The sequence below is a fragment of the Lethenteron reissneri genome, chromosome 42 (assembly GCF_015708825.2).
Source record: "Lethenteron reissneri isolate LAM-NWPU_2019-01 chromosome 42, ASM1570882v1, whole genome shotgun sequence".
In the NCBI taxonomy this organism is placed as follows: Eukaryota; Metazoa; Chordata; class Hyperoartia; order Petromyzontiformes; family Petromyzontidae; genus Lethenteron; species Lethenteron reissneri.
The window spans coordinates 5,575,877-5,603,523 of NC_083820.1; the positions used below are offsets into that span (position 1 = coordinate 5,575,877).

Sequence of the window (27,647 nt, forward strand, 5' to 3'; positions counted from 1 at the left end):
GTGGTTTTCTCGCAAGCTCTCTCTCACCCCGGTAAAAATTGTTTTTATATATACTGTATATAGTTTTCAGTCGTGCTTATTCTAATGCTTGGATGTTACTGTTGTGAAGACGTGCAGAGAGGAGTCCAGCACACGTGAGTAAACAATCTTAGTTATTTTATTCAGCCGCACACAACACGTAGGGAGACTTCACCCAATAACGCCGCAACTTTCGTTGGGACATCCTGTAAATCCCTTTCACCCTCCCCTATTAACCCGCATCAGACCATCAACAAGCAGATGCGCGCATGAGCGGGGAATCAAGGACAAGCCACAGTTGTGCGACCGTGGCCATGCAAGCCAAACTATAGACCAGGGGTCGGGAACCTTTTTGACTGGGAGAGCCATAAAAGCCAAATATTTCTATATATATTTCATTGAGAGCCATATAGTATTTTTAACGTATAATAAATTAAATATGTCTTACTTTTAATGCGACTTCTGGTGCTGCATGGTTTTGCTGATGGCCTTGTAGTCTGGTTCATACGTGGTGAGGTTGAGCTTCATGCAGGCATGACCCGTGAAATTTATCTTCAAAACTAATTTCTGTTTACTTTAAAATGACACAGTACTATTAAACAATATCACAAGTATTTTAAAATCAGTTCCAAACTGATTTTTTCTTTTTTTATTATTATTTTTTCCAACTCAAAATTGTCTGGGAGCCATATGCCGTCACCGGAAGAGCCATATATGGCTCGCGAGCCATAGGTTCCCGACCGCTGCTATAGATAGACCTTAGAGTGAACCCATAAAATCTGAAAAGATCCATGGAGACACATGAAGACCAATATAAACTTATCGATACCATTACAGACAAGGCACAGTAGTGTGACTGTGGCCTGGAGCCCAAACTATGGACCAATGCAGTCGACGCACCTTCAACGGAGGAGGGTGAATAGCAAAATCGCACGAACTATCTCTCCTGAAGCCCTTTCGTAGTGGCTAGAAAACCATTCTCAATTAGCCATTTAGCTAATTGAGAACGTATTGCCACCATAGGCAAATACAGAGACTCTCCCGCCTCTGACGCCTTTATATTTTTGGAGTTTACATATCTCTCCCCGTGATCGTGTGGATTTTTCTCCGGGGCCTCCGGTTTTTTTTCCCTCCACATTTAGAAAACACGCGTTTAAGAGGATTTGGCTGCTTTTACATTTCCACACGATAAGCGATTTCATTTTAACCAGGTTGCTTCCGAAAACGACCAAGCTATATTTAGCGCAGTGGGCCTGACCTGGTAAAATAACAAAAATAGTTTAGTTGCATTCTTCGCCCGCCACTCCCTGTTCGTTTTCCCCAACAACAATATCACTATCCGGCATTCGCTACTAAGTGGCGGTGACGTCGCCACAACGCCTGTGCCAGGCTAGGTGCACTTTTGAGGCTATCACATGAAATGTCGAAGCCTCGCCTGCTGACAGGAGGTCTCGGCGCAAACGCAGCTGACTGAGATGATCGGGTAGATGCATCCAGCTGTACCCCCCCCGCTGTGTAATTTATCCGCCCGGCAATCTCCGCACGTTGTTGTGAGCGTCGCTTTTCCCACCACCGAGCAGCAAGACTCCTCCCCCACTCTCAAACTACCAACCAATCACGATCGCCCGTGAGCCCACGGGGGGGGGGGGTGGACAACGTTCACCTGATTGGCTGCCTGGTACGGCCAATCAGCGCGCGCGCACTGCCCGCACAGCTGATTCCAAATTCCTTGCGCCGACTTCCTGCTTTCAAGTTCATGTATTTGGTGTAGCCCTGTGAGCCATTCGGCTCTTGAATCAGGTGCAACCGCAACAAACAAAAAACTAAAACATGAACAAGAAAACATCTTAAAGTGAATATGTGACTATGTGCAAACAGAAAATCCAAGAAAAGACAGCAAAATATTGCAGAAAAAGCACCGTACACCAACGCTGTGTACACAAATCCCAGTGGGATGCAAGTCAAACAACAACAACCACAAGACAACTTAGATTAAAGCCATCATTCTAACTCTGTACTACAACAAACAAACATGGCCAAACCAAAAAACTTTTCGAAAATAACCAAAATAAAGCCATAAAAGCAATGTAACAGTGATCATAGGAACTGTGACCGAATTTTCACAATAAACGACATTAACAACGTACCACCAAACTCTGCAGCCATAGCTGGCTGCATGAGTCACTCCACAACAGCAGGAGCATCAGTCGGAGTATCAACATTTTTCAATTCACCTTTAAGATCAGCACACTAAATCAAAACACAGATCATACTTTGCAGCGATCATCCGGAGCGAAACATTGTCGTATCGCTTTGCGGGACGGTCGTCTGATTCGTTTGCACGGATCATGGTCAAGTTTAGCCGGTGTGTGTAAGTTGAACTTCTTTAGTACCATACGTAAGTCAACCGTGCTAATCGTAGGTGCAGTGTTGAGTATATGGGCAGTGTTGAGTCTGGATAGTTGTTAGTCTATGGGCAGTGTTGAGTCCATGGGTAGTGTTGAGTCTATGGGGAGTGTTAGTCTATGGGTAGTGTTTAGTCTATGGGTAGTGTTGAGACTATGGGTAGTGTTGAGTCTATGGGCAGTGTTGAGACTATGGATAGTGTTGAGTCTATGGGCAGTGTTGAGTCTATGGGCAGTGTTGAGTCCATGGGCAGTGTTGAGTCCATGGGTAGTGTTAGTCTATGGGCAGTGTTGATTCCCTGGGTAGTGTTAGTCTTTGGGCAGTGTTGAGTCTATGGGTAGTGTTAGTCTATGGGCAGTGTTGAGTCTATGGGTAGTGTTAGTCTATGGGTAGTGTTGAGTCTATGGGCAGTGTTGAGACTATGGATAGTGTTGAGTCTATGGGTAGTGTTGAGTCTATGGGCAGTGTTGAGTCCATGGGCAGTGTTGAGTCTATGGGTAGTGTTAGTCTATGGGCAGTGTTGAGTCCCTGGGTAGTGTTAGTCTATGGGCAGTGTTGAGTCTATGGGGAGTGTTAGTCTATGGGTAGTGGTTAGTCTATGGGCAGTGTTGAGTCTATGGGTAGTGTTAGTCTATAGGTGGTGTTGAGACTATGGGTAGTGTTGAGTCTATGGGTAGTGTTGAGTCTATGGGCAGTGTTGAGTCTATGGGCAGTGTTGAGTCCATGGGCAGTGTTGAGTCTATGGGTAGTGTTAGTCTATGGGCAGTGTTGAGTCTATAGGTAGTGTTAATCTATGGGCAGTGTTGAGTCCCTGGGTAGTGTAAGTCTATGGGCAGTGTTGAGTCTATAGGTAGTGTTAATCTATGGGCAGTGTTGAGTCTATGGGCAGTGTAAGTCTATGGGTAGTGTTAGTCTATGGGCAGTGTTGAGTCTATGGGCAGTGTTTAGTCCATGGGTAGTGTTAGTCTATGGGCAGTGTTGAGTCTATGGGCAGTGTTGAGTCTATGGGTAGTGTTGAGTCTATGGGCAGTGTTGAGTCCATAAGCAGTGTTGAGTCTATGGGCAGTGTAAGTCTATGGGCAGTGTTGAGTCTATGGGCAGTGTTGAGTCTATGGGCAGTGTTTAGTCCATGGGTAGTGTTAGTCTATGGGCAGTGTTGAGTCTATGGGCAGTGTTGAGTCTATGGGTAGTGTTGAGTCTATGGGCAGTGTTGAGTCCATAAGCAGTTTCGATTTAAAGCTTTCGTGACTGCAGGGATTCATCTTCGTGGTTCTTTCGGTAAAGTCACGTAGAAGGGAAGTAATAAAATAATAAAAATAAAACATAATAAAACAATTCTCACGACGTTTCGGCCACAACGCAAGCAGCCGTCCTCAGGCGAAGAATGAAACACCACCAAGCTTGGAGCGTATATTTAAGCTGGGTTAGAGGGGGGGAGGTGGGAAGAAGAGCGCCTAAACAAAATAATTTGCATATCAAGAGGAATTCAGCATACGGAAAATGCGTAGGAGGTGGGCGGGGGGGGTTCCAAATCAATACTTGGACCCCCCCCCGCCCACCTCCTACGCATTTTCCATATGCTGAATTCCTCTTGATATGCAAATTATTTTGTTTAGGCGCTCTTCTTCCCACCTCCCCCCCTCTAACCCAGCTTAAATATACGCTCCAAGCTTGGTGGTGTTTCATTCTTCGCCTGAGGACGGCTGCTTGCGTTGTGGCCGAAACGTCGTGAGAATTGTTTTATTATGTTTTATTTTTATTATTTTATTACTTCCCTTCTACGTGACTTTACCGAAAGAACCAAGAAGATCCATAAGCAGTGTTGAGTCTATGGTGCAGTGTTGAGTCTATGGGCAGTGTAAGTCTATGGGCAGTGTTGAGTCTATGGGCAGTGTTGAGTCTATGGGTAGTGTAAGTCTATGGGCAGTGTTGAGTCTATGGGTAGTGTTAATCTATGGGCAGTGTTGAGTCTATGGGCAGTGTTGAGTCTATGGGTAGTGTTAGTCTATAGGCAGTGTAAGTCTATGGGCAGTGTTGAGTCTATGGCCAGTGTTGAGTCTATGGGCAGTGTGAGTTAAGAAACCCGCTACACTCATTCTCACAAACGAGATCGAAAGTGGCCGTAAACGAAACACGTGTGAATAAAACCAAACTACAAAATATATGAGCCACCATAAAAAAAAGTTAGGTACAGGTGTGAGTAAGATCTAGACAGTATTTTAGTCTTACAGTGATATAGGTCTAACAGTACGGCAGTAGTTTAAGTGCCGAAGTAGTTTTATCATTAAATCAATTATAGTTTATTTGTTTACACGGAATCACATTTTGCCAGTGATCCGGATAGTTTGCAAAGGAGATCCGTGGAGCATCAGCAGAGAACAAGAACAGCATCAACGTGATGATTGTGACATTGTAACATCAACATCTATCGGTTTCGTTATTTATAGCTGATTGTTATATTGCTACTGATAAAAGTAAATTACTGTACGGTACTAAACCTCTCCCCCCCCCCCCCCCCCCGTTGATGAAGCGCAGACTGCATTGGTGCATAGTTTGGGTTGCAGGCCACGGTCGCACTATTGTGGCTTGTCTTTCATTTATCTGTGGGTTTCTATTGCTCTGTATGTGTCTCCATGGATCTCTTCAGATGCTGTGGGTTCACTCTAAGATCCATAGTTTGGGTTGCATGGCCACGGTCACACTATTGTAGCTTGTCTTTCATTTATCTGTGGGTTTCTATTGCTCTGTATGCGTCTCCATGGATCTCTTCAAATTCTGTGGGTTCACTCTAAGATCCATAGTTTGGGTTGCATGGCCACGGTCACACTATTGTAGCTTGTCTTTCATTTATCTGTGGGTTTCTATTGCTCTGTATGCGTCTCCATGAATCTCTTCAGATTCTGTGGGTTTACTCTAAGATCCATAGTTTGGGTTGCAGGCCACGGTCGCACTATTGTGGCTTGTATTTCATTTATCTGGGTTTCTATTGCTCATTGTGTCTCCATGTATCTCTTCAGATTCTGTGGGTTCACTCTAGGATTCATAGTTTGGGTTGCAGGCCACAGTCGCACTATTGTGGCTTGTCTTCAATTTATCTATGGGTTTCTATTGCTCTTCATGTGTCTCCATGGATCTCTTCAGATGCTGTGGGTTCACTTTAAGGTCCATAGTTTGGGTTGCAGGCCACAGTCGCACTATTGTGGCTTGTCTTCAATTTATCTATGGGTTTCTATTGCTCTTCATGTGTCTCCATGGATCTCTTCAGATGCTGTGGGTTCACTCTAGGATTCATAGTTTGGGTTGCAGGCCACGGTCGCACTATTGTGGCTTGTATTTCATTTATCTGGGTTTCTATTGCTCTGTATGCGTCTCCATGGATCTCTTCAGATTCTATGGGTTCACTCTAAGATTCATAGTTTGGGTTGCAGGCCACAGTCGTACTATTGTGGCTTGTCTTCAATTTATCTGTGGGTTTCTATTGCTCTTCATGTGTCTCCATGGATCTCTTCAGATGCTGTGGGTTCACTTTAAGGTCCATAGTTTGGGTTCCAGGCCACGGTCACACTATTGTAGCTTGTCTTTCATTTATTTATGGGTTTCTATTGCTCTGTATGTGTCTCCATGGATCTCTTCAGATTCTGTGGGTTCACTCTAAGATTCATAGTTTGGGTTTCAGGCCACGGTCGCACTATTGTGGCTCGTAATTAATTGTCCGCTCATGAAGGCAGACTCCAGTGATTTACTGTATGGTCCGTAGTGTGGGTTACATGGCCACACTGCTATGCCTTGTATTTAATGTATGTCTATGTGTTTGCATTATGCTCCATAGTTTGTATTGCGTGGCCACAGCCACACCGTGGCTATCATCATCCTCATTATTCGCTTTACCAATGGCAGCAATATATGACTTTCAAATAAAGAATGTGGAACTCGTTAAAAAGCATACAATGAACATGTTTTGTGAAATTCACCAGCCTTTTCCCGGCAAAACTTAGCGCCAACTTTTAATAATGAATAAGAATTACATTTTTATAGCGCTTTTCGTCAAGGAACTCAAAGGGCTGTACAGGACACAGCAGCAGCAGACATTCAACATAAATATGATATCAATGCATTTTAAAAATGATTTACTAAATGAACTGAAAATGTAATAAGTGGAAGCGTATAACTAGGTTTGAAGGCGCATTTTTAAAATGTCCACAGACTCTAGAGATCCCTCTGATATTTTGTGGAAGAACGTTCCATAGCCTGGGAGCTACACGGGAAAAAATCTCGGTCACCCATAGACCGAAACGTCGACCTGGGAATGCAGAGATCTGCATCCTCAGATCTTAAGGTACCTTGAAAGGACATATGAGTGCAGCATGTCAATGATGTAGGCTGGGGCAATATGGTTTACTGCTCTGTCTGATGGTTGTTATTGTTTGACTTGCATCCCACTGGGATTTTTGCACAGAGCGTTGATATACGGTGCTTTTTCTCGAAGACTTTGCTGTTTTTTCCTGGATTTTTCTGTTTGCGCCTAGTCACTTTAAGATGTTTTCATGTTTTTGTTTGTTGCGGTTGCACCCGATTCAAGAGCCGAATGGCTCCCAGGGCTATACAAATAAATGAAACTGAAAATTTAAACTGAAAGTTAACAATAGGATTTTAAATTGTATTCTTTGTGAAACTGGAAGCCAGTGGAGGTAGGCTAACACGGGTGTAATATGATGTGAAAGTGTTCTGGTTAACACCCTATCAGCCGCATTCTGAATATCCTGCAAATTGCTTGGCACCTTCTTAGCCACGCTAGGGAGTAAGACATTACAATAGTTTATGCGAAATGATATGTATTCATATTTCAGTTTTCCCAGAAAACTCACGGCAATGTATTACCCTCGGATGCAATTAATAATATATTACATCCCTATGTCAGTCCACTGCTGGATGACGGCCTGCCGATGTCGTGGGGTGTTTGACCAGACTTCACGCTGATCAGTGCTGGGGTTGGTGATGGAGGAGGAACCCCAAAACCAGTTGGAATATCACTCGCCACTGATGTTAGCCGGCGATATCAGAACCGGTCCTTTGCGAACCTCAGTCACCTCTCCTTGCCAGGCACACAACCCCCTCACCATGTCTGTAAACAGGAAATTCCTCGGAGACAAACGAAACCACGGCATGACAAGTATCAGGTTATACCGCATGTATTTCACGGAAACATCATATGCATCACCTACGTTGACTACTGTACATGTGTTTTTACAATAAATTACGCATCTGTGCGCTGTCAGGTGATACTTGGTGTATACACAAAATTGAACCCCCACCCGACAGTCGACATCTTCTGTTGAGGCAAGCACTGTTAGCGAGCACCTGTTAAGGCCCGACTGGCACCATAACGAGGTGGTGTGCCCAGAACCATGAGAAAAAAGCGTTCGATCACTGCATCGATCAGAAAATGGAATAAATATGACAAGTGCACAAGGAAGCTTGGAGTGATGCACCTAAACTTTGGGCTGCATATGCTGGCGAGAGTGTATTTACCAATAATAACACGTGCTACACAAACACGAGCACACGGGCGGTGAGTTTAGGATTTGCACGTTTTGGATTAGGATTTTAATGGATAATTTCCGTTCTTTTTTGGATTTTCATATAATTCTACAAAGTGTAATTTAACGTCCCTTTACACAACAAGTGACAGGGCATGAAAATAAAAGAGGCAATTTCCCATGAGGTACTTTCGGATCAATCTGAAGTGACATTTTTCCGATCACCCGCATTTTAGTATTTAGACTCTTTTTTGTTATGTATTCGAAAATCGGAAACTACCCCAATCACCACATATAAGAGTTGCTTCATAGTTAACACAAACTTGGGAGTGACTGGTTCCTGCAGATACTGGAATATAATCCTAATTGATTGACCAATGTCTTAGTTTAGTCGACGACAATCAGTGTCATTTTCAGTTGAAGTCATAACGTGTGGATTTCAATTAAACAATATTGACAAGGTAGTTATTCTGGACTAGGTATGTAAACATTCATACGCCCTACCACGATTTAGATCAATTGGCTTGAGTAATAACTGAGACTAAATTCAAGAATTTATTCTTTGTTTTTATTTTGTCCCTTGTGAAGTGGACCCAAGTCCACTTTTCTTAACAATGTGTTTTTTTTTCTTGGTTCTTTCGGTAAAGTCACGTAGAAGGGAAATAATAAAATAATAAAAATAAAACATAAAAAATTGTGGGATTTATTTTCAAAAAATTATTTTACTTATTTTATTATTTCCCTTCTACGTGACTTTACCGAAAGAACCAAGAAGATGAATCCCTGCAGTCACGAAAGCTTTAAATCGAAATTTAATGTTTTTTTTTATTTAAGCTATGTACTCTATAAAACAGTTCATGTGCAGGTGCTGGGATGCTTGTGCACTGCTCGACAAACCCAGCGACCTGAGTTCCATTTCAACTCACAGCCAACATCGGTCCTGGCCCTCTCCCAGATCGACTCGGCATTAAACGAGTAGCTGGCGCGGTGTGTAAACATCAGCACTGGGGAGATAAAGGCGGCTCGGCATGGTGCTGCCCCCCCCCCCCCCCCCAATTCCTCGTGTGCCGTGCCGGCCTTAATAAGCGCTTACTAACAGCACTGCCCCCCAAAAGTCTGGAGGCTTTTGGGGACAGTGGATCTTTGTCAATGTTGCGTAATGCGACCTCATAAAAGGTCGCGCTCAGTACACACAAAGTGCTTGCCACAAATGAACCACAGTACCTTGCTGATCTCGTCACGGAGTTTAAACCATCACGCGAACTCCGATCATTCTCGCAGCAAAGGGCTTTTGACTCGCCATCAAACAAAGACGATCACTGCATTGATCGCTTTCAGATGCGTTTCTGCCACTGGAGCTTTGCACTTTTACATCTAAATTGAAAACTTTTGTTTAGAACTGCTTTTTGTGTTTAGTTTGTTGTCCTTCCTCCGCACCTGCGATTATCACGGTTGGCTGCGTACGGTGCAAAATAATGTCAAAATGCAGTACATACATAGGGTGGCAGCTTTGTCATGATCATGGTTGATGAGGATGTTCCCTAATCCTTACGTTCCTCTTTCTGTCCCTCAGTATTTCCCTACGGCCGACCTGGCACGTGGAGGTCTTCATTCAGCAGTGCATTTTACAAAGGGTTGAACATTACAGTTATCATTACACGTGTCACTCATGTACGCACTGCAGTGGCATCACTGAGTGAGCACAAGGAAGTTGTCAGGGCTAGTGGTTCAGCAAATGATTAATGATTTGGGCCTAACCTTCGCCTTACCCACACCAACACCGATGATTTCATCTGTCGGACACCACGTATGTATTTTGAAGTTCTTTCGTACCGTACAGTGCTAATCGTAGGTGCAAACGCCATAAAGGTTAATGTGAGGTGCGGGCTGGGCTGTCTTGTGTGTTTTATTACCGGTTTCATGTTAGCAACACTCTTTAATTGCCACATTCTTTGGGTCTTTCGGTAAAGTCACATAGATGGGTTCAAATAAAATAACAAAAAAATACGTTTCGTGTGTTGCGATGAAAACGTCGTAATTTTTTGTTATTTTCTTTGAACCTATCTACGTGACTTTACCGAAAGACCCAAATAATACGAATTCCTGCAGTCACGAAAGCTTTAAGTCAAGAATTGCCACATAGTTTATGAAGTTGGGAGTAACTGGTTTTCGTAGATACAGGTAATAAAATAATTTACTGTGTTAGTCATTCTTAGTTGAGTGGACAACACTCTGGAACGTTTAGTTAATTATAATCTGGATTTCATGTCGTCATTTTTTTAGTCTGGTGGACTAAAATAGTCAGGCAAGGTCAGTGTGGGATGTACCTGGACCGGTTCACAGATGACTACTCACGACAGATTTGACCAGTCGCCGCGAATCGAACTCTGGGTCGCCGTCTTAATAGCACCACCGCCCCATCTCGACCCTTATTCATAAGCCGTTGTGTTACAGACACACGAGTGAGTGGGAATTCCATTGAGATTTGACCTAAATCAATTATTGTTCTTCGAGGTATTTTATTCTACGAAGAGATGTTAACTACCTCGCATGGTATACAGGAGGTGGTGGGTTCAATCCCGACCCTGATGCCTGTATATTTGGAGTTTGCATGTCTCTTTCTCCCCGTGATCGCGTGGATTTTTCTCTGGATCCTCCGGTTTTCCCCCTCCACATTTCGAATCAACACCACGCGTTTAGAGTATTTGGTTGCTTTACATTTTCACATGATAAGCCACTTCGTTGAGCTATCATTTGTGATGGCCATGTCGCTTCTGAAAAAGAGTTCTCTGCAGGTCAGTGGGCCATGCCTGGTAACATTTTAAATATTGTTTAAAGCAGCGTTGTGACGCCAGTCTGGGTTTTTGCCATCACGTGCAAGCAAGAAAGCTTTTGTGCAGTACACGGTACAGTGGACAGGTAGCACCACCAAAGTTTCAGATCGAATAAAATATATATCCATTGCATTGTCTCATTTAAGAGCCGAACTACGACCCTTAGTGCAAACAGGTAGGTACGTCTATGGGCAGATTAGAAATTCATACCATGCAAGGGGACAAACACCTTTATTATCGATTTATTTACATGGCTAATGAGAGTTCATTATTTTATAACCCACTCATTTCATATGGTTATCACGTAATTCAATAGTTATCGGCCAGATCAATACATTATAACGTCTAAAGGTGTGCCACCTCAGGTGGGACGGACAGGTGAAATCAGAATCTTTATACTGGAGGAACACGATGATCCATCAAGCTCTTTTACAGCAAGTTCCAACAACAAACAACGTTGAGCCAACGTTAGCATGTGGTCCTAATTGTTGGGCCAAGTGGTTTTTAACCTTTACTGTAGCCTTGCACCCCTTTGGTTCTCAATCGTAAAAAAGTACATTAATAATGATATAGTTTTAATGAAACAAAGGAGTTGTACTTACGTGCCCGTGTTTCATTTATGTTTTGATGATTTACCTTCAAAAAAAAATTTTGCCCACGTCTCGCATCCTCCAACAAAGGGCATCTCTTTAACACGTAGCAGGCTTTCGCGACCAATATTATTCATAATATAGGTTTTTGGGTCAGATCGCGTTATTTATAAATGTGTCGTAACCCTCCACCACCCGACACGGCCAAACAGTAAAAAATGTATCACGTTTTTCAAAGGACAAAATAATTCACTTCTTTAGCCCACCGGTGTGCTGAAGAGAGAATCAACAGCATTTGAAAATTTGAGTAGTACGACGTTTCGCTGATCATTACAATCAGCTTCATCGGGCAAGAATGGTGGGCATCTCACACTCCCAGAAGATGCGTGCACCGCAGGTTAAGGACCACTGGTTGGGCCCAACCTGAACCCCAACGTTGTTCCAAGTCCAATGGGGAATTTAGCCAACAATTATGAAACCCACCCACACACGACTCAATAGCGGGGTGAGTAGGTGGGGGGTGTGACAGAGGTGGTGTGCGTAATGTGGCCACAGACCGCGACATACCCACCCACGTGTGTCTGGGTTCAGGTTACAGGCGCGCTCCCAATCGCCCCCGTCGGCTCAGTTGGGTGAGAGAAAGCGCGCTACGTGATGTGTCCACTCTCTCTCTAGAGTCGTCTAGACCGTCAAAAGGAGTTACAGTATCTGTGACTGCGTGTAACGGGAACTGAAGGGCTGGTGACGGGAAGCGAAAAGTAAAAAGGGACGAACTTTGACCCAGAGGCGTGCGGACCAGGAGAGGACTCCGTTCAACAAAGGGGAGAGGACCTCGCTGTCACAGGTGAGAGGAGGGTCACACCTGGGCGTGTGTGGTGGGGCAGGCCAGCCATGCCGCGATTCGGTGTGTACCGTGTCGGTGTGCTGGTGCGGTAAGAATAGGACAGGATTCTGGAAGGCCACCAGCAGAGCCGGCCCAGCCACTAAGCGACCCTTGCAATTGCAAAGGGCCCCGTGGCCAGCAGAGGGCCCCCTAGAGTCACTGCTAGCTAGTGGGTGAAAAAAATCATACATCAAAGGGGCCTCCAACCAAATTTTGCTTAGGGCCCCCAAAGGTCTAGGGCCGGTTCTGGCCACCAGTGTTGCTTTCACGCAGTCCCGGCTCCGAACGATGATGATGATGAAACCATGAATGACGAAATCAGATGTGATTGATGTTTATAAAGCAAGCGATTGGAATGACGCAATCGTAGAATACCGCGTGGCTGATCGGATGTGTAAAACAAACTTTAGTTTCTTATGTGGAGGGACGGATGGATATGTGGCGTCTTGTCTGCGTGTTGATGTCTGTGCAGTGATTGTTGTGTGTTTGTGCCTGGGTAGTAAGGAGCCGTCCATAAATGACGTCACGCACCTGGGGGGGGGGGGTCAGACATTTGTGACGATGTGTGACGAGGGGGGGGGTTTGAGAAATGTGACGTCACATCAAAATGCGCAACTTTAAATGAATATAGACAACACGTTAGACTTAATTAAATATACTTTTTTTATAAATGTTTTCTCCTACAACATCAGAGTGCAGCGCCACATTAAATACGCACTACAATGGCAATAGTTTAAAGCGATTTGAAGCATGTTTTATTTTCAAAATGGAAATATGGTTTTGGGGGGGGGGCAGAGCTTTGTGACGTCATTTGAGGGGGGGTCTGACTTTTTTTGACGCCGTGTGACGAAGGGGAGGGTCAAAAATCGTCCAAATTCGCGTGACGTCATTTATGGACGGCCCCTTATCGATCTGAAACGGTTCCTGGGCCTCCCCGAGGTCGACTCGACTATCGTCGACACGTGGAGAGAGGCCTTGAACACGTGGAGAGAGAACTTGAACAATGGCCTCTCTCCACTGGTAATTTAAGTACAATTCTGTATTTTTTTATATTGTACTATAGCGGACACTGTCACCACCAAACGTGTTTTTTTCCCTGCGTTCACTGTGTTAAGTACAATAGCGATGTTTTTTCATGTAAAGTTTGGATCTTGTCATAAATGTTGCACGATTGAATTATAATGAATTCAAATCGTGCAATGCTGTGATGTAATTAAAGCTGTCACCATCATCATCAGCCGTTGTCAGCAGCTTTCGCGCCATGTGTTTATTATTACGTGAACCCCGCGCACGGTTTACTTGTTAAATTACTCGTTGCCCCCCACCCACCTGCTCGAGAATTATTTAATGTTTACAGTAAGCCCTCGGTTAACGCGTTTTCACCTGAGCGTGCGTTCAATAACGCGTTTTTTCCATGAGGGAATACTTTTCGCACAATGTGGAACGCCCCCGTTATAACGCGCAATGCACACCGATATAAGGGGCCGTCCATAAATGACGTCACACGATTTTGGACGATTTTTGACCCCCTCCCCTCGTCACATGGCGCCACAAAAAGTCAGACCCCCCCCCTCAAATATGACGTCACAAAGCTCTGCCCCCCCCCCCAAAAAAAATGAAACATGCTTCAAATCGCTTTAAACTATTGTAGTGCGTATTTAATGTGGCGCTGCACTCTGATGTAGGAGAAAACATCAAAAAGTCAATTTAATAAAGTAGAACGTGTCTATATTTATTTAAAGTTGCGCATTTTCATGTGACGTCACATTTCTCAAACCCCCCCTTCGTCACACATCGTCACAAACGTCTGAACCCCCCCCCCCCCCAGGTGCGTGACGTCATTTAAGGCTTAAAATATGAAGGACCCTGCACTCATTCCATGTGTAGTGGGTTCTTAAGACGGCGTAGACACTTGGTAGAGGCAACGCTACTTTATTACAAGACGTAGCTTAACACGATACAATCTTTACACTTGAAGGGGTAACGGCCCCTTCACCCGCTGCGAGCTGGGGAGATATGCCCTCGGCTAACTCGCCCTAGTTTCTAGCTATGGTCCCGGGTCCTCCGGCTAAGAGGGTCCTAAGGGAGGCTAGCTGACCTGACCCTGGTCACGGTACAGGTCTCGACCACCAGCCACACGGACCCGGCCCTGATAAGGACGGAGCCCACTGGCTCGCTGTGCCCGGCCTTGAGAAGGACGGCGGGTCAGATGAGTCCCAGGGTCCTAGCTAGCCGGTCTTCAGTCTCCACTGGCTCTTCTTTGACACAACTCCCCGAACCCTCCCGGGTCCGGCCTTTTATCCTGCTCCGTCCTAGCCACGCCCCCCTTCCCGAACCTTCCACCAGGTTTTGGAAGGGTGACGTCATTCCCCCACAGCCCCCTCGTTCCAGGAGGATCCGTTTTCCCGGCTGACTGTTTCCGCCTTAGGTCATCCTCCCCTGGTACTGGCTCACCCCGTCGACTGTCCCCTATCGGTAAATAGTAGCTATACCCCAGAGACGGTGTACATTCGCCCAATAACACCGTTACACATGCAACATTGATGTTTAGTTGCTGAGTCTGGCAACTGGTTAAACGGGATCATCATCTGTGTCATAAATACAATTAATTCAAACGAAGCTTGTGTGCGCAAGTTTTAGCGGCGTTTAATGTGAACTGGAAAACGGCTTCATGTTTTAAATGTTCCATTCCTGTATGCAGAGTATGTAAATTAGCAAGAAAGTCTGTATACTGTATAGCACATTAAATAAATAGCCAGCTAAATTTATCAAAACATTCAATGGGATCCATACGAAGTTTCTTTATATTAGAAAAATAGGTTAAAAAAACAAGATTTTCAATGTACACACTTTTATTTGCACTCTAAAGTAGAAAATTATTTTCACCCCAGAAATGAATGAATTGTGATGTGCTGAATAAAAGTTGATCGGCGGGACCTGGATCGGGTCTTTTTTTTAATTAAATCTTGAATTTTCACGTGAGACGATGAGTCTGTGTAGAAAATGTAAACTCGTTCGTATAACCGAAGATATTAAGCGTCAAAGATTTGAAAGAGTGAAAACATACAACATGGCACGTTCAATAAAAGTGTGTAAATACAATCTCTAACTAGACCCTATGGTGTTAATCCAAACTTTCCACGTGGACTTGCTTCCCTGCACAGGTCATGGTGCCTTGTAGGCTTGATATGCAAACAAAAAAACCTATACAGTTCCAAAATGATTTTCAAAAGATACTATATTTTCCTTCCATATTGCACATCTATTTAGATTTTAGAGCGAGCGAAAGCAGAAGAAAATAAAGTATCAGAGCAGTGATTTTGAACTAATTGAAGGTGAGTTAAATGCAGTGCTATAGTGACATGAAGTGAGGTGTTTTATGACGTAGTTTTGTGCAATAACCACTGCCATTAATACATTACAAGAGATTCACACTAAATATCGTATCTCGAGGTTTAATTTTTTAAGTTAAGAAACTTTTATTTACGTGCAACAATTCCTAAAAAAATTACAATCGCAAGAAGACGTAAATGTACATCTTTAATATTACAGCTTCCGTCCTAGGACGGGCAAAAGGCTAATTGAAGGTCAGTTAAATACAGTGCTACTTTTGACTTGAAGTGAGGTGTTTTATGACATAGTTTGTGCAAGCATCACTGCCATTAATACAGTACTGAAGTGACATTCAGTGGAGTGTTTGATGACATTCTTTCGTGCAAGATTCACTGCCATTAATACAGTGCTAGAGTGAAATTCAGTGAAGTGTTTGATGACACAAGATACAATTATACTCTGCTCAATTTTTTCTTAAATATTACAGCTTCCGTCCTAGGACGGGCAAAAGGCTAGTCTATTTAGATTGGTCAATAAAAAGCAAGTTCATAGCTTGCAATTCAAGAACGTACTTTTAGAGTACAATTTATATATTAAAAAATATGTTATTGGTGCATGGTAGTCCACGAATTTTTTTAGGTGATCTTGTCGGTGATTAGAGGCTCCAGAAAGGTTAGGAACTACTGCATTAGAGGGTTGGTTATGTTTCAGTGTCTTGATTTATTTAGCATTTTCAGCCAGCCGAACCTTTTTGCTCATTTTAAATCAGCATGTAGCCATAACAACATGCAGCGAAGCTTTGGATGGAATTATTCCCATCATAGGAATATGGAATTTCCACCACTGGCTCAGACCCACCGATATAGATATGAGCGAGACGAGTTTGAGCGATGCACTCAAACACCTCATCGCGCAACTTCTCAACCTGACGCCTGTGACGGGAAATAGACCATGAACTCCGCCCAAAGTGTGGGCAAGTGTGCTGGACGACCACTAGGTTTACTTAGCCATTAATGCAGTAGGGGCACATGTTATTCTTTCCCAGTCCCAAGTGTAGCTATACAGTAAAGGACATCAATCACATCAGATTATCTCGAAGGGCTCTCACGCGGTTAAATAAAGCACATCAGTCACAAGGTAATGAATCTCAACAGGAGCTCACCTAGTTAACCAAAAAACATAAGAGAATCCCAACGATGAACTCTTGCCTGCTTAAATATAGACCATCACAATCTCAATTGGCTGTTGCCTATTCTTGGTTTTTTCGGTAAAGTCACGTAGAAGGGAAATAATAAAATAATGCAAATATAAAACAACAACAAATTCTCACGACGTTTCGACTGCAACACAAGCAATCATCATCAGGTGTGAAATCCACAGCAAGAAAATTTGAAATAAGTAGCGGTTTTTCTTAAATACGAGATTTCAATTAAAAAAGGATAAATGTCAATGCGGTCTTGCATGATTAAATAATGGACATGAATCTCAAGAGGTCAACTCAAACGATTATCACATGGGTAACTAAAGGCCATATTTTCATTTCAGGTGCCAGTGCGAGTAGGGTGAGGAGGTGGTTTCGCCAATGGCACCGTTACCACCTGCCAAGGACACACGGAAGAATTCAGCTTTAAGTGGGACCACGACCCCATCGAGGTCCCCCAGGAGTACCCCCAGCAAGGTGGCTGCCCCCGTGGTCCCATCGCAACGCCGTGCATCCAAGGTAGCAGACGCAGCTGGCCTTGGTGGAGATGATGGCCCTCTTGGTGCAGATGGCTCCCAAAAGGTGGCAGGGAAGAGAGGAACTCATCTGACGTCTCCCCGATATGAGAAAAGCAATGGCAAAGAAGATGCATTGTCTGAGAACAACACTCACGCATCTGGAGACACTTGTAAGCCATGTAGAGGGACAAGAACGGCCATAACAAAGAGTGTTTCACTCGATGACACTCGCGGATCTGAAGACACTTTTAAGAAGTCTAGAGCGCCACGAAGAGCCATTAGCACCAGTGCATCGATGGGTGAAAAAGGAGTTGTTGCTACAAAAAATGCCGCATTAAAAAAGACGCCCCAAGTAGTCTTGGTGAAGAAGTCAGTATCGATAGGCAGCACGAAGCCCGTGGCATCTGCACGGGGAAATCGGAGTGGCTCCTCCAAGGTCTGTGCACCGGGTGTAAGTGGTGATTGTGTTGGAGCATCATCACCGGTCAGACCAATCAGACAAGCAGCAGCCAGGGCGAGGAGACCAGGAGTGAAGGTTGAAGGTGTTGGTGTTCAGACGGAGACGTCCACCACGAACATTCGCCCAAACTCTCTGCGTGGCTCGCGCAGCAAGAGGAGCCCAAGCTGTCGAGATACAGTCGATAATGAAGGAGATGAAGAAGGTGATGATGATAGTGATGATGGCAGTGGAGCCTTACCCCAAAGAAAATCAATTGGACGGGTGTCACGGAAATGTCCACCGTCTGGGAAGACGGTCAGACCGGTCAGACAAGCAGCAGCCAGGGCGCGGAGTGGCTCCTCTAAGGTCTGTGCACCGGGTGTAAGTGGTGATTGTGTTGGAGCATCATCACCGGTCAGACCAATCAGACAAGCAGCAGCCAGGGCGGGGAGACCAGGAGTGAAGGTTGAAGGTGTTGGTGTTCAGGCGGAGACGTCCACCACGAACATTCGCACAAACTCTCTGCGTGGCTCACGCAGCAAAGGTCTCGCAGCTGTGAAGAGGAGCCCAAGCTGTAGATATACAGTCGATAATGATGGAGATGAAGAATCTGATGATGATGATGGCAGTGGAGCCTTACCCCAAAGGAAATCAATTGGACGGGTGTCACGGAAATGTCCGCCGTCTGGGAAGCCAAGTGAGAGAGGGGTCCGTCGAAGATGGATTTCGACATGGCGGAGGGGCCAGATCCCACGTGATGGTGCTGCTCATGCTGCATGCAGGGGCAGAGTTAATTTATTCGTTCTGCATGAACATGACGATGATGAAAATTATTCTACCGACGACGATGACACGGATGATTCTGATGATAATACCACAGCAGAAAAGAGACTGACTCTTAAGGATGTCTTAAATCGCCTGATGATCCAGAAATCCAAGCAGATAATAGTGAGCAAGGTCATAAATGACACTGTCAGGACCATATGGGATGCGGTGAAAGAAGACGGTCAACTTCCAGTCGACAAACTCCTGAACACGGGCAGCTACTACGAGAAGCTTAAGGTAATTATCACATCACTATTAAAAATAATGTATGCTATGAGTTTCCTGGCTGGAAATTAGCGAAGCTCCTCTCTACCCCAACGATAACTCAATTGTTCGTGCCTGTGGGCCATTGCCACCAAAATAAACTAGATAACTGGCTTAACGGGATTTTCTATGTCACAAATTAATATTGAATTGAATGGTAAAACATTTTTGGACAACATGTAATAGTGACACCGACGAGGTGGCGGTAATGAATACGGAAGACTGACAGCTCATTTAAAATTGCGCTAACTTTTAAATTTTTCTCCTATTTATGGAATTATTTCACCAGAATATTCCTGAAATCCAAGAGAATCTAAAAACTCACAATACGTATTATCTTGGCATCTTATTCCATAATTAAGCAAATTACTATTGATGCTCCGAGAGCAGGATGTTGAGTATGAAAATGATAGTTGTCTCTTATTTGCGTTGCAGGCCAACAGGCTTCTCCACGAATCAATTAAAGAATACAATATAGCTACACTTTTTTGGTATTTTTCTCAATTTTATTGCTGTTGCACTATCAGTGTCATATCATATGATGATGATGATGATCGTTGTCCGCACAGATCAGTGAGCCGGATGAGTTTGATGTGATGCTGGTGCTGCTGGAGCGGGTGAATCTGGAGGAAGTGCCAGGCCTGGGTGGAGCCTTCTACCTCGTCACGCCGAAACGCAATTCTGCACTCCAGAAATTTGCTGTCGGGAACTTCATCTCACCAGCCAAGATCATCAAAGTGCTGAAAAACATCGTCAAGGGACTTCTGCCTACGCTTGGTGAGAATACGATTGACGATGGCGGCGATGTTGATGGAGATTCATGATGACGAATCGATGATGGTGATGGATGTTCATAAGACTTGGTGCAAAATTTTAGTTTAAGTCAGAAAATAAATTAGCAACCAATACATCACATTCCCATATCTGTCCCTCCACATAAAAAGAGACGTTTTTCACACATAGCATCAGGGAGTGAGTTGATGATGGTTTATAATAATGGTGAGTTTTGGTAATGGTGGTTTATGGCATTGAGCTGATGATGTTGATGGAGGTTTAAGATGATAAGTCGATGGTGGTGATCATGAGTAGAAGATTACAATTACGCATAGCCCGGTTGATTACATATTTCAAAGATTGCTAAGTTACAATTTAAGTGTGAAAATTCCAAAGAGAGGACACAGGCAGAGAGAACAAATAGCCAGAGAGAGAGAAAAGAGATAAGCTTAAAACTTCCCCGTAGAAGTGGTTCAATCTTAATTTTGGAGCTTTCGTGACTGCAGAAATTATTCTTTGGTTCTTTCGGTTAAGTCACGTCTCTCTGCCTGTGTCCTCTCTTTGGAATTTTCACACTTAAATTGTAACTTAGCAATCTTTTAAATACGTAATCAACCGGGCTATGCGTAATTGTGTGTTGACCGACTCTCTGTGTTGCAATACAGTATATTTAGATATTTTACTAGGTTATTTAATTTTAGTGTGTCTTTCTCCTGATTTTCAAGCTTGCGTTGCCGTGCCGCGTCGTCATCTTACTTGCAGCAGCATCACGTTGCCGTCCACTCATTGATATGCTCAATTTTTTCTCTGCCCCCTCCCTCTCTCCGCCCCCGCCCCCCTCTCTATATTTAAGGCACCGTCACAGAAACGACCTCTCTCTTTGTGCCGATATGTGTTCTCTCTCTGTATGTCCTTGTGATGTCTGTCTGCTTGTATGTCTGTCTATAGTTTTCTAGTTTGATTTTTGTTGCTATTTCTTTTATGCCTGATGATAATTGCTTGTGTTGCAATCGAAACGTCGTAATATGCTATTATTTAATTTATTATTTTATCTTTAGACGTGACTTAACCGAAAGAACCAAAGAATAATTCCTGCAGTCATGAAAGCTCCAAAATTAACACCAGTGACAATTTTCTGAACCAGTGGTGCTGGCCACCCATCCTCTCATTTGCCGTGCCGGCCTTCATAGGTGCTCGCTAACAGCACTTGCGCCAACAGTCTGTTAAGGCTATATGGGGGATCTTTGTCTTGTTTGTGTATGCAGGGTACAATGCGAGACTAAAGCCTGCGTCGAAAGGATGCCCGGCTGTGACTATTCAACTGAAGCCTATCGAGGAGGAAGACGATGTGTGTGTGGACTTGGTTCCAGCCATCAAGGTAGACAGCTATCATCACTGACAAGTAAACTGGTTCTGGTAGGAACCTCCTGATTACACCAGCCCACAGGGGATTATCGTGTACGTCGTGCAGGGAGGGGCTAGGTGGGGAGGGAGGGGCTGGGTGGGGAAGGGAGGGTGGGGCGGGGCTGGGTGAGGAAGGTGGGGAGGGTGGGGAGGGGCTGGGTGGGGAGGGTGGGGAAGGGCTGGGTGGGAAGGGGCTGGGTGGGGAGGGTGGGGCTGGGTGGGGGGTGGAAGGGGTGGGGCTGGGTGGGGGGTGGAAGGGGTGGGGCTGGGTGGGGAGGGGCTGGTAACCCCGTGGTGCCCTTATAAAACTCAACGTTTAACCTACTCACGCTGGCTTGTGCCCGCCCTCACAGTCGGGCATATTTGCGGAATACACCACGCCGCCATTGACCCTGGCCATTGACTGAGCAACCCAACGTTCCTACCAGCTCCCTCCGCAGGAATGTGTTTCTGGACATCTCCTACATCGACTCAGCATTAAATGTGTAGTATTTAAATATCAGCATGGGAAAGATAAATGTGGCCGGGTATTTATTTTTACAAGAGCACCCCGTTGTGAGCCATGCCAACCTGAACAGAACATGCCCACAATGTTTGTGTAGGCCACATGGCAATTTTAGTTTTTGTCTTCTGTGCTCAGGTGCAGAATTCAACCTGGCCTCCAGCAGCGAAGACCATCAATACAAGTTCTTGGCTTGGCCGGAAGCGCATGGCGAAGTTATTCACAAGCAAAAGCTTTTATTTGGTGGGAAAGAAGCCTCCCAGCAATGCAGAAGGTACAGTTGGCTGTCTGTTTCTTTATCAGAGATCATTCAAATTTGTCATCATCATTATAACTGTTAAGTAACTGGCCACCCATCATCCCCCCGTGCCAAAGGTGGTCCGCTAACAGCACTTGCCCCAACAGCTTGTTAAAGACTACACGGGGGGACCTTTGTTTTGCAGGAGTAATCGAGGACAAAGCCTGGAGAATATCCTTCTCCGAGGTGGAGAAAGATATTGTGCTGAATCATGGGAACAAGAACACGTGCTGTGAGAAAGGACAGGAGCATTGCTGCAGGTAATTCACCTGTGCACACTCGTTCGTCTTTTGTTCACCAATTAAAGCAAAAAGTCACAGCCGACGTGGCCAGGTGGCTCTCAGAGTATGACGGAATCTGTCCATCGTGAGTGTGAGAATGTTTTATTATTATTAAAATATTTCATCTGTATATACCCTTGACATGGAATGGGTATCCATCATGTATCGCTACATGCCTGATACGTAGAGTACACACGTGCCTATTTTTTCCCCCATAGTGCACAAGCCCCCCACTATTTCATACATCGGCTTGAGAAGCGGGCTGTGAAATGTATATGCTCTATAAATACAGACGACGGCATGGGGAGGCCTTCATCCAACAGTCTCGCTTTCATATGGACAAGAATTTAGTGGCAACTATAAATCGATGTCTAAGTTGTGAATACAGCTGCTGGTTTCAGAGCAAAATGAGTGAATTCCACTTGCGCCCTCAGAGAGCTCTCACAGTGGACATGAAAATAATACAGAGCCCCATAGACTTACACAAAGACTCATAGATTTGCACAATGACCCGTGGCTGTTGACAGTGATCCATAGACTTGCAGAGACCAATCGACTCTCAATGTTTTCCATGGTTTATCGCGGTGCGCCACAGTCGCAAAAGTGGGATGTTTTTATTTTCCATTTGTGGGAAAAGGTGATTGTATCTGCCGTGACCAGTTTGGATATGATATGGTACTGGTAGGAACCTCCTGGTTACACCAGCCCACATGGGATTATTGTGTCCGTCGTGCAGGGAGGGGCTGGGTGGGGAGGGTGGGGCTGGGTGGGGAAGGGAGGGTGGGGAGGGGCTGGGTGGGGAGGGTGGGGAGGGGCTGGGTGGGGAGGGGCTGGGTGGGAGGGGTGGGGCTGGGTTAGGAGGGGCTGGTCACCCAGTGGTGCTCTTATTAAACTCAACGTTTAACCTACTCACGCCGGCTTGTGCCCACCCTCACAGTCGGGCATATTTGCGGAATACACCACGTCACCGTTGACCCTGGCCATTGACCGAGCAACCCAACGTTCCCACCAGCTCCCTCCACAGGAATGGGCTTTAAGATACGCTGTTGCCAGAAACCCACCCAGCAGTGGATAGAAAATGGCTGTTGCTGCTGATGATGATGCTAAATCCAAACTTGTTCCTGTGACGTACCTGTCCATGCGTGCCTATGCGTGCCTATGCGTGCCTACGTACGTGTACGTCATCAGTTCTTCTTCCAGTTCGGAATAAAAACTAAAATAAAATAACTTTATCGGTACCAAGGCCATGCAGAAGGGCGTGTAGCACAGTTTGGTGCCAGCTATCGAAGGGTTGCAGTCGTGTCGTACACTGTCTTAAAAGAGAATGGCGTTATGCCTCTCGAAATAAAAATAACACTGAACCACTTGCATGTTCCGAGATTCAGTAGTGAATGAGACCCACCCTGCAACTTGCAGTCATCTCAGAAAGGAAAGGGTTCATTGCATTATGTGCGCGTGTCCATGCGTGCCTACAGGAAGGAATGCCTCAAGCTGCTCAAGTGGCTGTTGGAGTCATTCAAAAAGTGCACTCCCAGCATGCGGAACAACCTGTGCTCCTACCACGCCAAGACGGTGTGGCTGCACGCTTGCGCGGACCGGCCCGACGATAGCATTTGGAATTTGAAGGACCGCCTCATGTGCTTCATCAATCTCCTCAAAGATTTTGCGATGGCTGCCAGGAGGGGCATCCTCTCTCACTTCTTCCTGCCCGAGTACAACCTGTTCGACAAGAAACTCGTAACGCGCTCAAGCCTGAAGGATCTGGAATCGGCCTTATTGAGGGATATACAGAAGCTGAAGGAAGGGAGGGTTTCTGATGTGTTCCCGCAGTAGCAGGTTTAGCTGGTATGTTGACGGGCATCGCCATTGTTGCGGTGGTGGTTTGTGATGTTAGTGGAGCGTTGGTGTGGTTAGTCTGGTGATACAATGGTGTTAAGTTAGTGTACGGTGCCTCTTTAGCTTGTGTTTCTCATTGCTTCGTAACCCTTGTAAACCACTACACACTCCATTGTGTTGTTCTTCGCGAACCCTAGCCACTTAATTTCACCTTGCCTCGACTGTTGCCCTGGAACCTGGCCTGTCTTAAGTCCACTGCTTGAAACAAATTCAGCGGAGACTTTAATTGTAAAACTATGTGTTTTATTTATATCCGTTGTAGAAGGTTAAGGTCACTTGATGCTTCAATCTCTCCCCTTGACGGGCACAGGGTCCTTTGCGTGGCAGTGGCTAAGGATCTGGGGTCTGTATAGCGAAGGTTTTACTTTTATCCATAATGAGAATGCCAGGTGTTAACCAACTTTAAAATTCCAGATATCCTTCAATTTACAACGAATTATACATACTTTTTGATTCATTAAATCGAACCAATATCTCAACCACATTAATTACATACACCCAGCCATCAAATTCACCATGGAGGTGGAAAAGGATGGCAAGCTATCATTTTTGGATGTTCTAATTGAAAAGAGACCAGATGGCTCAATGGGACACTGTCTACAGGAAAGCTACCCATACGGATGTCTACCTAAAACCTGACTCCCACCACCATCCATCCCAGAACAATTCCCTCATCAAAACTCTACACCATAGAACTCGATGTATCTCCGATCATCATCACCGAGCCAGTGAACTAAAACACATTCACCAAAGGACCCAATGTTCTGCCTCACGGCAGGTGTGGGGGTGTGCGTACACAGGAATTTCCTGTATTGATGTTGAGTTTGGTCACGTGACCAGGAAGTTACGATTTAAGATTCTCTAAGCCATGCGGCAGGGTATCAGCCATTACACAGAGTACAAAATGGAGAGACAACTAGCGTCCCAGTGAAGACAGGTGCAACTGTACATTGTGGGACTTTAAGAAGCACTGTCTGTCAGTTCGTTTATGTTCTTATAATACTGGGAATGCTGTTATAATGTTAGGATGGCCGTTGTAATGCTGTAAATGCCTTTATAATGCTGTTAAATTATGATAAATATGAGGCCTAGTTAACAACGAAGCCTGCCACTTGCCTTATTGTGGTTGTTACTTGTAATTGAATAAGTCGAGTCAGACTTGTACCCATGTAACCTTATTGCGATTTTGAGAGCAAGGATGACGAAATATCTCATCCACAGTTCAGTGTTATGTGCAGTGCTGTACATTTAGGCTGCAGTATGGTGATTACACGATGTGCCCTTACTTAACACAGTAGCTTATTCTCTTGTATAGCTATTCTGTACTAATGTAGGTGCCTGGTCCATCCAGGATCCATTGTTGAGTTTCATGTTATCTAAGACAATGTTATGATGCTGTAGTGTTCATTGTATTGATATTTCTAAGTATTAACAGATGCTGTATGTTGTGCTGTGTTTTTCAACACGGATGTTCACCCTGGCTCTGGAGGTTTATTGAATGCGAGGTTATCTACTCGGATAGTGGGGCAACGCAGCGCACAGCGAGGCCGAGATACCCAATCAAAACCATCACCTTGCCATACATAGCAGGGGTCACCAAAAATATTTCCAAAATCATGAGCAAACACAAGATCCAGGTTCGATTTAACACAGTACATAAAATTCGTGATCTGATCCCATCTGTGAAGGATGGGATCCTTGATATGCAATACCCCGGCGTCTACAAACTAAGCTGTGTCTGCAGCAGTAGTTACATTGGGGAAACTAAGCGACATGTCTCGTTTCGTGTTGGTGAGCATAAGCATATTTGAAACAGGGTAGGACCAACACGTCGACCGTGGCTGATCATTGTTTTAATGCGGTTGGCTCACACAAAATTGATTTATCTAAGACGAAGGTACTTTGTAAGCCCACTGGCTATCAACAAAGATTCGTTCATGAAGCCATCCATATATACATGCACAATTTCAACCGAGAGGATGGGTACAAACTCAGCAATAATTAGAAGTACGTCTTAATTCTAGATTTGAAGCTTTCGTGACTGCAAGGATTCATATTCTTAGGTTTTTTCGGTAAAGTCACGTAGGTAAAAAAAACCCTAAGAATATGGAAGTACGTCATCAACCAGTTTAAGTCATAACTGGCTGTGATGTTCCCATCCTGCCACCTTCCGATGTTTTTTTATTTATTTTCCCCGTGGCTTTGGCTGTCCGATTTTACATTAACAGGTAAAATTACTCACACCAACATAGCCACTTTCGCGCGCCGAGCTCTTACATTAACATGCTAATTTATCACATTAACATGCTAATTTCTCACATTAACATCACTAGCCCCGCCCACTTCGTTTATGACCTTTGGGCTACACCCATTTTAAACCTTTGAAAACAGCCTGCCTTGAGCAGTTTTTGCCCTCTTTTTTTTCCTCCTGATGACGATCGCTTGTGGTGATCGAAACGTCGTAGTTTTTTTATTTAATTTGTATTTGAACCTATCTGTGACTTTACCGAAAGACCCAAAGAATACAAATTCTCAGTTTTTATAAAATTTCACACCAACAGCCCCGGGAGGATACGTTTTCCATCCGCGACAGTACCGTGGCATCTCTACAGTGCAACAGTAACGACTCCACATCACCGTTCCAGTCATTCCAATAGGCAGATCTTTTGGCGAGTTCCCAATCGTTTTAATATTTATGTAATTTATTATTTTTGTATTGTGAAAGCTATATAGGTGTATATATTTAGGTGGGGAGTGAAGTTAGAATGACTGTCTGAAACACATGCCTATTTTTAAAAATTTAATTAATGGGAAAAGCCATTCACGACATTTCGTTTTATGGGCGTTTTTTGAAGAACCCATCCCATTCGTAAATCGAGGGATACCTGTACTGTACAAGAAAACTCCTTTAATGTCCCTAGAGCATCCAACCCTGAATGAATTATCAACCCAAAGAGAAGACTTTGAGGTGCATCACCGTTGCCTCTCCAGTGACGTCATGGTTTGCCTGTAATGCCCTTTCAGTTGGCTGCAGTGATTTAAAGAGACAACGATGGCGGACAGACGTGAAAGTCACTTTAAAGTATTTTTCTCATTGACAAACACGTGTTGGGCAGCCGTGGTCCCACACCCTGTGTGTTGCTACAAAGTGTAAAACTGTTGCAAGTGACTCGGCATTCCAAATCTTCTACTTTACACTTCACTTTACCAAAGAAACCGATTGCCTTTTAACTGTCCCAAGAACAAGAATTGGAATAGGTGACAAAGCCTTTGCAGTTGTAGCACCAATCTTTTTGGAACAACAACCTTCTTGGTTCTTTCGGTAAAGTCACGTAGAAGGGAAATAATAAAATGATAAAAATAAAACATAATAAAATACAATGTTTTATTTTTATCATTTTATTATTTCCCTTCTACGTGACTTTACCGAAAGAACCAAGAAGATGAATCCCTACACAGTCACGAAAGCTTTAAATCGAAACAACAACCTTGTTTCCTCCCTTAACATCATAAATCGTCCTTCAAAAAACATTCCTAAGCAGAAGATTAGTGCTGGATACAGCCACATTTGCCAATGTGATTTGTAACTTTGATAATTCCCCTTGGTATGGTCTGGGACAGTTTTTGACGTTTTTTTAGTGACT

General features: G+C 44.4%; 1 protein-coding gene across 2 annotated transcripts; it reads left to right on the forward strand.

The window, feature by feature from the left end:
- On the forward strand, positions 1–27,336 carry LOC133353021 (uncharacterized). Of its 2 annotated transcripts, none has more exons than XM_061569083.1 (7): positions 1–134; positions 17,147–18,821; positions 19,418–19,625; positions 20,888–21,000; positions 21,667–21,802; positions 21,972–22,086; positions 23,583–27,336. In XM_061569083.1, exons 2-7 carry the CDS (start codon positions 17,184–17,186, stop codon positions 23,938–23,940), a joined length of 2,568 nt encoding a protein of 855 aa, XP_061425067.1. In that variant the 5' UTR covers positions 1–134; positions 17,147–17,183; the 3' UTR covers positions 23,941–27,336. The 2 variants fall into 2 exon arrangements, with proteins under 2 accessions (XP_061425067.1, XP_061425066.1); XM_061569082.1 differs by lacking the exon at positions 1–134 and adding an exon at positions 11,972–12,229.
- The last annotated feature ends 311 nt before the right edge of the window (positions 27,337–27,647 follow it).